Genomic DNA, 15,984 nt, shown 5'->3' with positions numbered 1-15,984 from the left:
AAAATGGCCACCAAACATGGGCTAAATTAGATGGCTACTTTAGAACAAATTATAATAAAGATGAGTTATTGATCTATAGGATATTTGAATTTCATTATCAAGACATACTTGATATTCTATTTCATTAGTCTCACAACAAACTTTTATAAGATGTATGATTTTGTGCTTCATGGTATAATGAACATTCCAGTTAGTTGGAATACAATATAGCAAAAGATGATATATTTTGCTTCTAATATTATCTATTCAACTTAAGTGGTAGTTCATTTGTCTATGACGGATTCTCAAATTGAAAAAAGAATGAAATTGTTAGAAAATATGTTGCAAAATCAAGTAGTGCACAAAATCGAGCTCGTATCAAGTATGAATCCTTCAAGAATCATGAACAAAGCATTCGATCACGTCTCTTTAAGCAATCGCATTAAAGTTTGAGAATTTGTAAAGAACAATTGTGATAAGATATCGAATACTTTAATTTTTTACAACTTTTTTTCAAATTTAATTGTGCTCTACTAACTCAAATTGTCTGCGTCCATTACTATCTAAATATACATGTTACACTCTCCTCACTTAAAATTCTAAATAAAACTCTGAATATGAATATTTGTGGTGTATGTTTTCTTTTGACTTGAAATGAAATGAAAAATAAGACCAACAAGGTTGGTATAAAGTAGAATTTATTTAGATTTTGATTAAGATTGAATTTTATATATTCTCTGTTTAAAGATAAGTCAATCACATATAATAAAAAATTTTATACAAGAATTATTTGAAATTAAATAAAAAAAATTCAAATCCCATTTCATCTATTCATATAGCGGTTATGGTTTTTAAAACAAACAACAAACATATAAACCACACGGCAAAAAGGAAAACAGATTTTGGTTACTGTGGACTTAAATCAACTGACAGATTTGATAGGATAAAACAAAGATAAATTGCACAATCATGCACGTCGATAATATACTACTTTGCAAAACTATATACCATGCACGTGTACACAATTTGGATATGATTAATTTTTTTTCAAATTAGAGATAAACATAATTATATAATAAAGTATTGCATTCTTTTGTTAATTATCTTAAAAGGTACATTATTAAGTAATAAAAAATACATATTAGTTACATTTCTTTGAATTAAAATAACTTGGGCTTAACTCACAAGATCTTTCATTTTCTCGAGCCCAACATACATTATTAATTACGAGCTATCCAATGAGCTCAATATTGATATATTTATTTTCTCCCTATCGAAATCTAAATATTTGGCTCAAAATTTTTTTGAATTTATACATTTATCACTTTAATCCCCCAACTTCCAAAATTTAAAATATAACATATAAAATAATTAATTCTATTCTATGAAAATTTTCAAGACTTTACAATCTCTTCTCCTTAAATATTTTCGTCCTCAAAAATTACCTTGACTAATCGAAAATTTCTGGATACTTGATTTTAAACTCATCTTCCTTCTCCCAAGTTGACTCGTCCAATCTATGATTTCGTCGTTGAATCTTGACCAGGGAAACTTCTCTGTTTCTAAATTGATGCACTTTTCTATTCAAAATCATCGTCGAAATTTCTTCATATGACATGTCTTTTTGCACCTCCAAGGTTTGGTAACTTACCACATGATTAGGATCATGAGCATAGAAACATGGAACACATTATGCACCGCTGCCAATCTAGGTGGCAAGGCAAGTCTGTAAGCCACACTACCAATCATTTCAAGAATTTCGAAAGGCCAATGAACTGTGGACTCAACCTCCCTTTCTTTTCAAATCTTAACACACCTTTCATTGGTGCTATTTTTAGAAAAACTTTATCACTCACTTGAAATTCTAAATCCTTTCTTCTATCGTTAGCATAATTTTTTCTATTGGTCTTGCGTTGTCTTCATTCTTGCTCTAATCTTATCAATTGCCTCAATTGTTCATTCAATGATTTTAGGACCCAAAATTCTATTTTCTCCAATCTCATCCCAATGGATAGGGGAACTGCACTTTCTACCATAAAGAGCTTTATATAGGGCCATGCCTATAGTGGCCTGAAAACTATTATTGTAAGCAAAGTCCACTGACGGTAGGTGTGTCTCCCAACTATCGTCAAGATCCAAAACACATGCCTTCAACATATCTTTAAGAGTTTGAATTGTTCTTTCTGATTGTCCATCCATACGTGATGATAAGTAGTTTTAAACTTCAATTTCGTCCCTATAGCTGTCTATAAACTTTTCTAAAATTTCAATGTGAACCTTGGGTTCCTATCTGAACAATGATGACAGAAACTCCATGTAGTCTGACTATTTCTCTGATATATAACTGTACGAGCTACTCTATATTGAAATTTACTTTGATTAGCAGAAAATAGGTTGACTTTGTGAAACTATCAATTACTACCCAAATAGCATTGTGACCTCTTGCTCATCTCGGAAAAACTACCATAAAGTCCATCGCTATATGTTTCCATTTTCATTCTGGAATATCCAATGGTTTTAGCAGTTCTGATAGCATTTGATATTCTGCTTTAACCTCCTGATAGACAGTACATCTCTCTACAAACAAACCAATTCCTTTTTTCATGTTTCTCCGCCAAATGTATCTCAAAGATCTCAACATATTTTTATACCGCCTGGATGTGCAGCATATGGGGTGGAGTGAGTCTCTTCCAACATCTCATTTCTTATGCCCTCATCCTTAGGTACACACTATCTTCCTTTAAAAGTTAGTGCTTTATCTGTAGATACTTCAAATCTTATATGTTTGTTCGTACCAATCTCAGCATTAATCTTCTGCAAAAATTGATCCCTATCCTGTGCTTTCTTGATTCGATCCAGAAGAATAGGTTAAATCATAAAATTTTTTATTCTTGTTGTTGTCTAGTTCAGCTACGTGATGATCTCTAATCTCAGTTTCTCAAAGTCATTTATCAAGTGTTCCTACACCATGGGTAAAACTGCTAACTGCAATCAAGTCTTCCTACTTAAGGCGTCTCCGACTACGTGAGCCTTATCTGGATGGTAAAGGATGGTATAGTCATAATCTTTTACTAACTCCAACCATTTTCTTTGCCTCATCTTCAGTTCCTTCTACGTGAAGAAGTATTTAAGACTTTTGTTCCACCATAGAAATAGTGACGCCATATCTTTAAGGCATGAACTACAACTTCAAGCTCCAAGTCATGTGTCGGATAGTTCTGTTCATACTGCTTCAACTATGTCGAGGCATAAGCAATCAATTTTCCATGTTGCATTAGGACACAACATAAACCCTACTTGGAGACGTCGCTATAAATTACAAATCCGTCCGAACTTTCAGGTATTTTCAATATAGGAGCTGAGACTAATCTCTGTTTGAGCTCCTGGAAAGTCATTCTTCGTGCTACTTCTTATCTTTGGAGTACACAAGTATGTCGTCAATGAATACTATGACGAACTCGTCTAAATACTTTTGGAACACTCGGTTCATTAGGTCCATAAACACAGCTGGAGCATTAGTCAACCCAAAAGGCGTGATATTAAATTCATAATGTCTATAATGAGTCCTGAAAGCAGTTTTCCGTATATCGCTTGCGTTGACCTTCAATTGATGATATCATGACCTCAAATAAATCTTTGAAAATACCATTGCACCTTTTAACTGGTCAAATAAATCTTCTATTCTTGGAAGATGGTACCTATTTTTGATAGTTGTATGGTTTAATTCTTGATAGTTAATACACAACCTCATACTCTTGTCCTTCTTAATAAAAGGTACTGGAGCGCCCTAAGTAAATACACTTGGTCGAATAAAACCCTTTTCCAGTAACTCTCCTAACCGTAACTTCAATTCTTGAAATTCTTTTGGTGCCATTCTATACAGAGCCTTAGAAACTGGTGCTGCTTCGGGGATTAAGTCAATTGTAAACTCTACCTATCTATCTTATGAAATTCCTAGTAAATCATTTAGAAATAATCTGCAAAGTCTTGCACAACATCAATATCATTAACGGTTGTTTTTGTATATTTAGAACCAATAATATTAACTAAAAATCCCTAGCATGACTCCTTTTCTAGCATCTTCTCCACTTGTAAAGCCGATACAATTGAGGTAGAGACTTGAACCTTGCTCTAAAGAAACAGAACTCTTCTTCTGCCGATCTATGAAATAAAACTTCTTTCTCATTACATTAAATGGCTGCATGATTGTGTCCTAGTAGTCCATGCCCAGAATAAACATCGAAGTCTTTCATCTTTAAAAGATATAAGTCTGCCGGTAGTATCTTTCCGTCAATCTCCAATTTCATAGCCCTAGTCATCTGATTTGTGCAAAGAGTTCTTCTTAAAGGGATTCTAACCTCTAATGAATTATCCATTTTCACACATGCAATGTTAAAATTAGCAGCGAAGGATGCAGACGTAAAAGAATCTGTAGCCCCATAGTCAAAAAGTACATAAGTGAGTAGATCGGATAATAATAGAATACTTGTTTTCGTAATTATATTGTTAGCCTAGCAATTTAAGATGCAAAATCAAAAATATACATAGGTACTTTAAATAATAATAAAATACTTGCTTTAACATTCGGATCCTGCTGATTTAGTGCAAAAATTCAGGTCTTCCTTTTCTTATTCTTGTCCCGGTCATCATCCTTCTTCTTTGGAGGCTATGTACCATTGAGAGTAATGTGTCATAGCTTACCACACCAAAAACACATATTCCTTCCAAGTAAGCATTTCACTCCTGTGGAGTTTATTATTTTTAGGATAATGTGTAATACTCCCACTTACCTTATTGATAAGAACTCTGTGCTTGATATTTTATTCTGCTAGTTACGTCTGTCCTTACTCGGATTATTCCACTTTCTTTTTCCCAATGACTCATTTCTTTGTTGGGCATATTGCTCAAAGATAGTCCTCTGATATAAAATAGCATGAGGCTTCTCCAACATCTCACGATATGAAGTGAAATGATAAGAAATAACGATCATGTCGATCTCCAGGCATAGTCCATTATCAAACCTTTCGATCTTCTTAACTTTGGTATTTACCAAGTGCGGAGCATACGTGGAGAGCTGCTCAAATTGTCTCTCGTAATCAGTAAGCAACATCTATTCCTATTTGAGCTGTAGAAAAACTGATTCCTTGAAATCTCTCAGGACTTGTAAAAAGTGCTTTGTTATTACTTCATCTTTAAACTGTTCCCAAGTTAGGTTACCCTTTTATTCCTTAGTCCTAGTGCGTAAGACAGATTTCCACCAGTGATCGACTGTTCCAACCAACATGAATTTTGTACATAGTACCTTCTATGCATCCGTATAAGCAATTTATCGAAATATGCACTCCAAACCTCTTATCCACTCTTCGACAGCTAGTGGGTTGGAATCATCATTGAAAGTAAGAGGCTTGTACCTTCCAAACTGCTCAACCATTGAAACAACTCTAGGAGCAAATGGAAGTGCATTTGCTGTGATGGTGCATTTTGTAGTAGGTTGCTTGATTCTGCCTGCTCAATTCTTGTATCGTTCGCAATAAAACACGTGTCAAATTTGTGTAAGTAGGTGGTACAATTTCCTAAAATTTAACATTAAGTCGCTCGTCACATGTAAGTAGGTGGTACATCTAGCATGTTATACATATATTATTGTAATACATATCATAAATTTAACGAGAAAAATAAACGTGCATGTCTTAGAAATTTAAATGTAAGCAATTCCAAAGACTTAAGTTATGCAAAAAGGTTTAAATAAATTTATCTTCTTACTTTACATATCTTAGGATCGTCGGAGGGTGGTCGATTGGTGATCATTGAGTGCCAAAGATCTTTTACTCTCTTACATAATTAAGAACTTTAAATTTACTTCATCCTTATATTTATATATCATAAAATATTAATTTTTAACAAATACTACACAATTTAATGGCTAAACAAATAAATATTTAATACACGTAGCATTTAAAACATGGAAGTTCAATATTAATATAACATCGTCATTTTCCCCCTTTTTTAGAGGAGGCATTTCTAAAAGTTTTATTCGCATCTATATATAAATACCCATACATAACTAAAGGATTAGTTTGAAACTTCAAAATATAAAAAGTACCATATGTTATGATAGACGACAAGACTCAAAATATTTTATACAGTAGGTTAGACATTTCACTCATTAGTATGGGACTTGCAAGTATTTCCTTTTATTTAATTTTAGACGATTTCACTCATTATTATGTGACTAGCTAGCAAGTTTTTCCTTTTATTTAATTTACAATCCTCCATCTTAAAAATATATATACATACACACATGCACACACTTTAACCAATTACTTAAAATGCATTTTTTTTCTTTTACTCATTTTTTTTTTCAACTAATTGTTCACATCTTTAATATATATATATATATATTTTTTTTTTCCTTATATTATGAAAATACATATGGATCTACAGAAAATTAAACTATAATGACCAAATTTTGGCATTTAAATTGTTACTAAAACTTTCATTCCATAATTAAATAAACATATCGAATATCCTAACACGAAATTTTTGGTTCCACCAATAAAAATAAAACACATGGAAAACATAACCAAATAAACATGTTCTTAACTCTAAATAACAATTTCCATAATAATAACGAAACTAAAACCAATGCTGAAATAAAAATCCATGGTCAAATTTCGCTGAATTATTATTATTGGGTATCATATCACAACTGCACATTATCACTCACCAATTAACGACCCATTCTAACCTGTGAGAAGTATAGAAAAAGGGTAAGTACATGAGAACACTCAGTAGGACAAAAAAATTATGGTACAATCCCAAATAAAAATATTTAAATATATGTGTCAAAAATATTATACCGTCATCATATCTTTGAAAATTGGTAAGAGCTCAATAAACATTATATATTTGGTAACGGATGGCCATAACATACATATCATATTATATTTTAAAACTTTCATAAGGATAATAATTCAACAACAAAAAATAAACAATTTAAATAGGATAAAATAATTGCACCTCGTTATCCTACCTTTACTCGACAAACGAAAAATGTTGTAAGACCCTGGGGGCTATCATCTGATGTGCCAACCCAAAATGTACAAATAGCAAAATCTAAGCCCTTGTTTGGTAGCAATTTTTCATTCTAAAAAATCAATTTTTTGATCGTTATTTCATTATTTTAGTTGTCATTTTTTACATTTTCACTCATAAGTGGGACTCATTTTTCTCTCTAACGATCAAAAAATCAATTCTCATAATCACTACCAAACAAGCTCTAACAAAGAATTTCAATTCTCTATCGTTAATCTATGTTGTATCATTTGAATAAGAAAACATTAAAAGTCCAATTTTTAAAGTAGATATTATTGCTTTTCATGCATAAGCCATGACAAATTCAAGCCATATGGAGAACTTGCTCATGGATTCTTCCTGGGTTAATACAAGCTTTTTTCAAAGCATTGGAGTAACGACTTCTTTTAACGTTTCCGTTTGTTGACTTAATTGCACCCTTCCAATCCAGGGTCAATATCTCATGTCTCGAGAGGGAATCTTAAAAGTATTTCCAAGAGATTCTTTAAACACAAAATACTCTCTATTTTAGAGAGTCAATACTTAAAAATGGATTTCAAGAGACCCTCTATTTTAACTTTTTAAAATAGAAAGTGTGTTTGACTCTCCAAATTCAGAGAGTCAAACTCGCTCTCTATTCTTTATGTGCAATGATTACATTTAACACATTACAAATTTCAATACTCTTCAATTTAAAATTTTCAAATTACATTTGAATTGAGTGGTCATTAATATATAAAAAATTATACTTAAATAAAATATATGGAGAAATTATTAAATGTTCATTGGAAAAAAAATAAAGAATCAAAGTAAAGAGCTTGTTGGAGTGTATAAAAAAATTACTCTCTAAATTTAAAGATGCTCTCTATTATGCAGAAGATACTCTTTATAAATAGAGAGTCTTTTGGAGATGTTCTAACTTTATTTAAGGTTGAGTCAATTTTATGGAACAACTACTTTTCAAACACACGTTATATAAAGAGAAAATAAATATATTTATTTAAACCGAAGGCTATAAATATTCTGAAAATCATAAAATTTTAAAACAAATTCAATTAGCCCGTGTCCATTTTAGATTAAAATTTTTGGCCTACTTTAATAAACAAGCTCTAATTTATCCTCGCAACTTAGCCCCTATTTAGTTTTGCTAAAAATCAAATTTTTAATAGATTTTGATAAAAGTTTATGGAATATAAGGTAATTAGCACAAAAGTCCTTACCTTTCAATGTTATTGTACAAAACGTCCATACCTTTCATTTTTTGACATTTTCACCCACCTTTCACATTTCATTTCGCAAAAGTTCATTTTCATCATTTTTTCAACAAAATGACATTTTTACCCTCCTATGTTCATATAGGGTGCCACATTCCAGCCACAATACCTGTCGGAGTCCACTACCACCAACCTCGTCTCACTCTCCCGAACATCCTCTTCCACAGTATCAGTTACCAATCAGTTTGAAGCAATCACATTTATAGCTCAAAATATCAAACTGTCGTATACAACCCTTCAGGGTAATCCCACTTTTGACGCCACCCACGGTCGCGCACCATCACCAACGGTTATCCCTCGCCTTGATGAACCTATACATGGTCTCGCATCAATCAAAACTATCTCAAATCATTTTGTTGTAATTTTAGAACATTCGGCAGTAGTGACATCCAATTTTCCAAACTCTTCTCCTTCAATTCATGCATTCCACAATGCTAAATCCCCAAATTAATATCAATCGAACCATCAGCAAACCCAAACAACAATGTGTCTGAATCTAATTGAACAAATTATCCCCTCAACCGTTTCAATTTCTGATAAAAAACTCTCTACGCGCGCGATGCACAACGAAAGCTGTTTGACCAAAATTAGTGCGTTCTAAGTGCTCCAATCTTTCAAATTCGTGTGTGAGAGGGCGGTCAGGGAGTGAGGCGAGGTTGGCAGTGGTGGTGGAGTCCAACGGACATTGTGGGCGAAGGTGGTGCTATGTGGATCTATAGGTGATAGCTTGGTAGGTTGTGAAATTGTAAAATTGTAATTTCATTGAAAAATATTGATGAAAATGAACTTTTGCGCAATGAAAAGTGACAGTTAGGGGCAAAAAGTACAAAAAATGAAAGATATGAACGTTTTGCATAATAACATGGGAAAATTACAGCCGAGGTACCAAACCTTTCGTTTATTAGCAGACTTTGCCCAAACCTTTAGTTTGCGCCATCGGAGATACCAAACCTTTAAAAAATGTGTGAGGCCAGTCCAAAATGATGGTTTCAGTTTGTTTGACTGCCAAAATCGTCAGTTGACCCCTTTAATGATAATTTCAAAAAAATTTCCCAAATAAGTGAACGGCAATATGATCATTACACACATTTCCCTCCTCAACATCAAACACGTCAGTTGTAACTTAATTCCACTCACCATCCACTATGAAACCTGCGAAAATCCACGAAGAAGACGAAACGGACTTCGAAGAAGACGAACATCCAGTGGACATTTTAGCCCACATTCGAGGCTCTCTTCCCCAACCCGTGTATGGTAAGTGTCTTCCCCTATTTTCGGTTCACGGTGTGAAGTTGTATGATTATGAAGTTCCCCTGTTCGATTGTGTTCACGTACTAGAAATTCAAAAATTTTAAGTGATTTGTTGTATTAGAGCGTAATGCTTGTGTACTATCTTTTCTGCACATGTTCGTTGCTCGAACTGAAAAGGGCTAGGGCTTAACTTCCTTTTTTCGATGTTTTTTCAGGGGAAAATTCAAAGTACTTCAGCATACAGCTTCATCATGGTGGAATTTTATTTCAGAAGATGAGAAATTTTGTGTATGAGTATGGGAAAATAAGTTATATAGACTATATCGACCCTAATTTCTTCAATAGATTTCTTTTGGACAATGCCGTGAAGATGTTAGGATATTCTGATAGAATTAGATATCTGTACAAGATTGAGAAGAAAAGAATGAGTGAAGGTTCATTTTGGTTGGTTAAAGACTCATATTTCATGAATTTAGTGAAGTGGCTTGGTGATAATAGGACAGCCGAACTGTATTGCTTGCCTGTAGTTGAGGTTTTGGAGTTGCCTAAGGATGAAACAGAATAGAAGGATGTTCAAGTGTTTGATTGTGAGACTGGTGAGGAGTTGGTGAAGGTTCAAAAGTCTGGTGAAGCATTGAATGACAGCAGCCATGTTATGCTATTGAGATTTATGACAAATCAGTAGAAGGTGATGACGTGTATGTAGTTGATGAAGTGGATGACATGGAAGCAGATGAAGAGGAAGTTTATATAGTGCGTGGAACAGAGCATGAGTATACAGAGGTTGATTTTAATAGGGGCTGAAGTAGACTCACATGAATCAGAAGTGCATGCTGCTGAACCAGAGAAACCACATGATGTTGAACCACAGTTGAGGTCTGAACATGAGTTGCATGACGCTGAACCACAGAAACAGGCTCAGCAGGAGCTGCAGGTTGCTGAACAAGAGGCGCAGGTTGCTAAACATGATGTCGAAGCAGAGGTGCAGCCTGTTGAAATTGATATGCATGCTTCTGGACCACAGCAGCAGGAGCTGCATGCTGCTGAACAAGAGGCGCAGGCTGCTGAACATGATGCCGAAGCAGAGGTGCAGCCTGCTGAAATTGATGTGTATGTTTCTGGACCACAGCAGCAGGCTGCTGAACATGAGTTGTATGATGCCGAACCAGAGGTGCAAGTGGTGAGCAGGAAAGTGTAAGGGATGAAAACACATATTTCAGGTTGAGTGAAGGTTTTGACATTGGTGTAAGTGGTGAGCAGTAAGGTGTAAGGGATGAGCAGGAAGGCGAGGCAGCTGCTAGGGAAGAATCTGGAAGATAATACGAAGACTCCAGTGAGCTTAGAAGCTTACCCAGTGATACAGAGGCTGAGGGATCATCTGCCAGAAGGAAGAATGTGTGCTGATTTAACCCTGCAACTGATATGGAAGATCCACAGTTCAAGCTAGGTAATGTCCACTGTTTTGTGTAATTCATTTCTGGTTTAATTCATTTGGATGATAATGCATTCTGGTTTAATTGATTTCTACCAGGGATGAAATTCGACAACGTCAAGATTCTAAGGAATGCAGTAGTTCAATACTCAGTCGAAAATTCCAGGCAACTGAGATACGTGAAAAATATGAGGACACAGTTGAGAGTTCGGTGTCAAGATAATTGCCCTTGGGTTCTGTATGCATACCAACAACCCGACAAGAGTCTTAGAATTAACACATTTGTAGATGAGCACACGTGTACCATGGTGTGGCAAAATAAAAGGGTTAATTCAGGTTTTCTGGCGAAGAAATACGTGAGAAAATTTAGGTCTGATCCAAACATTCCAATGAGTAGTTTTATGGAGATTGTGAAAGAGGACTGCATGTATGAGATTTCAAAGCATCAATTCTACAGGACAAGATCAAAATGTGCAGAAGTTATTAATGGAATTGTAGCTGAGCAGTACAAAATTTTATGGGATTACGGTGAGGAATTGAAGAGAACAAATCCAGGCAGTACAGTGCAAATCGAAGGTTCGGGACATACTTTTAAGAGATTGTACATCTGTATAAGGGCTTGTAAGGAAGGGTTTAAGGCTGGGTGTAGGCCAGTTGTTGGGTTGGATGGATGCTTCCTAAAATCTGTAGAAGGTGGACAGTTGTTGGCAGCTGTTGGGATCGATGGTGAGAACTATATGTTCCCATTAGCATGGGCAGTTGTGGATGTAGAGAACAAAACAAACTGGCAATAGTTCATAGAATTGTTGGTTCATGACATAGGGTTGCACAACCCTCGAGCTTGGACATTCATTTCCGACAAACAAAAGGGTTTGGTGGATTCCATAAGTCAATACTGTGAAGGAGCGGAGCATAGGTGTTGTGCTAGACATCTTTATAGTAATTTCACCTTGGCACACAAAGATCTGGCACTTAAGAACCTATTTTGGACTGCAGCAAGGGCAACAACAGTGCCAGAGTGAAAGAGTGCAATGAATGAGTTAAAAGACATAAGTGAAGAGGCTTACAACTGGTTCCTTGAAAAACCTCCTTCCCAGTGGACCAGATCCCATTTTGAAGAGCATTCGAGATGTGATATTCTTCTTAATAATTTGTGTGAGACATTCAACTCTTCCATTGTTGTTGCCAGAGACAGGCCCATCATCTCCATGCTAGAGAAAATTCGGCATTAGCAAATGATAAGGATGAATGTAAAAAGGGAAGCGGTACAGAGGTTGGATCATGCATTCGGGCCAAGAATTGTGAAAATCATTAAGAAGGCTAAGTCTGAGGCAAGGTACTTGAAGGCAGACTATGTAGGCAACCATAAATTTGAGATAAACAGTAGAGACGATTTAAGGTAGAGCGTTGACTTGACAAAACATGCATGCGCTTGCAGAAAATGGCAGCTCACTGGAATACCATGTTCCGATGCAATATCAGGCATGCTTTCAAGGGATATTGGCATATATGAGTACATCGACCCATGGTATAGCAAGGAGACATACCTGAAATGTTGCCCCCAATGATCCACTCGATGTCAGGGCCTGAACTGTGGCCAGAATTGGGAAAGCATCCTCTCAATCAACCTCAGAAGAGAAAACAGGCTGGCAGACCCAAAAAATTGAGGAAGAGGTCACAAGCAGAGCCACCTACAAGCGTTAAGATGGGAAGGACTAGCATGAAGATGACATATAAACGCTGTGGAGAGTCTGGACATAACAAAAGAAGCTGTAAGGAGGCACTGCCTGGTGAAGATAGTTCACAGCAACAGTCTCAACCAACCACACAAGAAGATACACATACCAGATCAGCGAAGGGGAAGAGAAAAGCACATACAACGCAAACATCCAAGTCACAGACAAAGAAATCCAAGCATAAAGGATCGAAATCTTGAACATCATGTGGTTTCTCTTGTATAGTTACCTTTTTGGGAAAATGCTGTGGTTTTTTATAAACTGAACTGGAAATATGTGCTTCCAATGCTGTGTATTTTGTAGATGTAACTGGAATTTTTGATGAAATTGTTCAATGAGATGATAATGTTGATGTCGAATATCTTGCATTATGTTTCTGCTGTTTGTCGTTGGTTTCTGAAATTGTATTCATAAGATCTGATGTGTAGGCGATTATGAAATATATGAGAATGTTTGATACTTCCTATGAAAGTATTATCAAACATTTGGTACCTTTACTGCAATATTTTTAAAGGTTTGGTACTCTGTCTGAAACCATTAGAAAATGTTTGATACTGATTCTGCGAATCGTTATAAGGTTTGGTACGTATGCTGCACCTTCTTCAGATAAGTTTGAAGTGTAATCTGTTATCTTAATTTTACATTTGACATAGAGGCTAGGAAAATATCGTTAAATTTCAAGTCAAAATGTACAACACAATTTTTCCTTTTTTACATATGCATTTCACAACATCTAGCACATGGCTCCATTTCGAAACCCTAAGCTCAAATTTCTAGAACAAAAAATTAAAATCCTACAATCTGACCTTACATACCTAGGAACAAACCCATTTTGCAAACACTCCACACACAAAGCCAAAGAGCCAGATCTTCCATACGTTTGGTCTTGTTGCTTGAAGGGTGTCGATTTTAGCTTCCATTTCCCTCCTAGCTCGTAATAGACCAGGAATCAATTCCTTCGATCTCTCACACATCGGAGGGTCACACCACATAAAGAAGGTGCATTCACCCACATCTTGGCTTCGAGGACAAGTGAGAAATCTTCTTCCCGAGTTCAAGTTCGTCCACGAGGTCTTCATCTGCACTAGGGAACCACATCTACATACATTCCCCTCCATGTGCGTGCTGATTTTTTTTTACTACCTGTGAGAGAGAAGGTAGGTAATATATAGTGATAAAGAAATGGAGGGAAATAAACAGTGAAGTATATAATCGGAGGAAAATGTGTGTAATGACCATGTTGCCCTTCACTTATTTGGGAAAAATTCTTGAAATTATCATTAAAGGGGTCAACTGATGGTTTTTGTGGTCAAACAGACGAAAACCGTCATTTTGGACTGGCCCCACACATTTTTTAAAGGTTTGGTATCTCCGGTGGCACAAACTAAAGGTTTGGGCAAATTCTGCTAATAAACGAAAGGTTTGGTACCTCGGCTGCAATTTTCCCTAATAACATTGAAAGGTATGAACTTTTTGTGATAATTACCCTGTAGTATATATTTAGGTTGTGTTTGAGACCAATGCTTTTTTAAGATTGTATTTTGGAATAATAGATTGATGGAGAATGTGTGATTAAAAAATTAAGGAAAAGTTTTTAGTTTGTGTGTAATATTATTTTAATGAAGAATATGTGGTTGAAAATAAGAGAGAGAAATTTATTTTAGGAAAAATGAGAATCAAAGATAAAAGTCATGGTCCAAAAAATGTGTAATTAAAATTAATATTGACTCTAAATTATATTTTTATCAAATGTTTAATTTAAAACTATTTAGGGTCTCTTTGATACATTATAAAGTGTAATAAAAATAACAGCAATACCAATATGTTAGCCTGTCCCCTTTAAAAATAAAATAATACTATGCATCTAAATTTTCTGATATAATGTCGCAGTCACGATTAGCTGTCACTAATTAGTTACTAATTAACACGAGAAAGCATTTGCTCTTTAATCATCAATTTGCATTAACTAATTAAAACTGACAACCACTGCATTATTATTTTTCTGCATTTATTTAAACTTGCATGCTATTTCAATTGCTGACTGAATTTGATTGGTAATTTGAAGCCGTAGGTATTGAAATGTTGAGGTGTCCACCAAGCTTCAAAAGATTCCTTAATTTACTCTTAAAATAAAAACTTTCTAAATTAATAATTAATATTGACCAGTGTTTTCCGTTCGCATTATACAAAATTGTTGGGGACATGACCATCAAAATATAATATAAAACATTTAGGATGTGATTGGTACACGGTTCACGACAACGAATCCAAATTTATAGTAGATAAAAATTTAATCCTTTTTTTCCCTTTAATAATGTCAAATTCACCAAATATTTAAGCTATAGTCTCAACACATTCACAGTCAATTACATAGAGTTTGTCTTGTTGATTGTTATTTTTATTGAAAAATTCATTTCAATTTGATCATTTGATTCAATTAATTTGATCTACCTTTGTTTTCTTTCCTAATTTATTCATGAAGAAAGATTAGGCCTCCAATTGATACAAATTAAAATTTAGATTTTAATCTAAGTCAAAATCAACACCTAATATTGATCACATATTTTATAGGACCAACAACTTTTCTATAACACATTTCATCAACTTTTATCAAAATCTACTAATAATCTGAATTACCAAACAAGAATTAGACAATGTCAAGCGAGTCAATATCTTCGGTTGGAATAGGCTAGCATGAAGTTACTCGCACTTGAAATAAGATTAAGAGAACTGATCCCATAAAAGATATGAGCAACATGGAGTTGCACCACCTTCCAAAGGAAATAATCTAGTTACAAGCCTAATTGAGACTAACATGATTGTATGGGTCAAAAGATATGGGCAAATAATCAAGAGGCAACTCTTTCCGTTTCTAATATACATTGAACACTAAGACATATAATGCAGAATGGAAACATGGATAATAATAAAAGTGTTTAGCTCGTAACACACGAACGGGTGTTTGCTAGAATTTCATTCAAACGAACGTGATAATTATTTGGAATCCACCAAATAAATATTTGAATCCACAAATAAATTGAAAAACTAAAATATCTTATTAACAAAGAATTGAATAATAGAATTGAACTCTGAAAAAGTGTACAAAGCCCATATATAGGCAAAATTACCTCCTAACTTTACTAATATAAAGAGTCTAAAATAAGGAAACTAATAAAATCATAATCTAATTAAAATTCAAATTCTAACCAATAAAGAATTTATAATACTAATTAAATAA

The 15,984-nt window shown here is 34.4% G+C and overlaps 1 protein-coding gene across 1 annotated transcript; it reads left to right on the top strand.

The window, feature by feature from the left end:
- The first annotated feature begins 10,851 nt into the window (after nucleotides 1–10,851).
- On the top strand, nucleotides 10,852–11,804 carry LOC111398225. Its single transcript, XM_023025153.1, has 2 exons — nucleotides 10,852–11,014; nucleotides 11,110–11,804. The coding sequence occupies exons 1-2, from the start codon at nucleotides 10,852–10,854 to the stop codon at nucleotides 11,802–11,804; spliced, it is 858 nt and encodes a 285-aa protein (XP_022880921.1).
- The last annotated feature ends 4,180 nt before the right edge of the window (nucleotides 11,805–15,984 follow it).

Source organism: Olea europaea, chromosome 8 (assembly GCF_002742605.1).
Source record: "Olea europaea var. sylvestris chromosome 8, O_europaea_v1, whole genome shotgun sequence".
Classification (NCBI taxonomy): domain Eukaryota; kingdom Viridiplantae; phylum Streptophyta; class Magnoliopsida; order Lamiales; family Oleaceae; genus Olea; species Olea europaea.
This window is presented reverse-complemented; position numbering and strand designations above follow the sequence as displayed.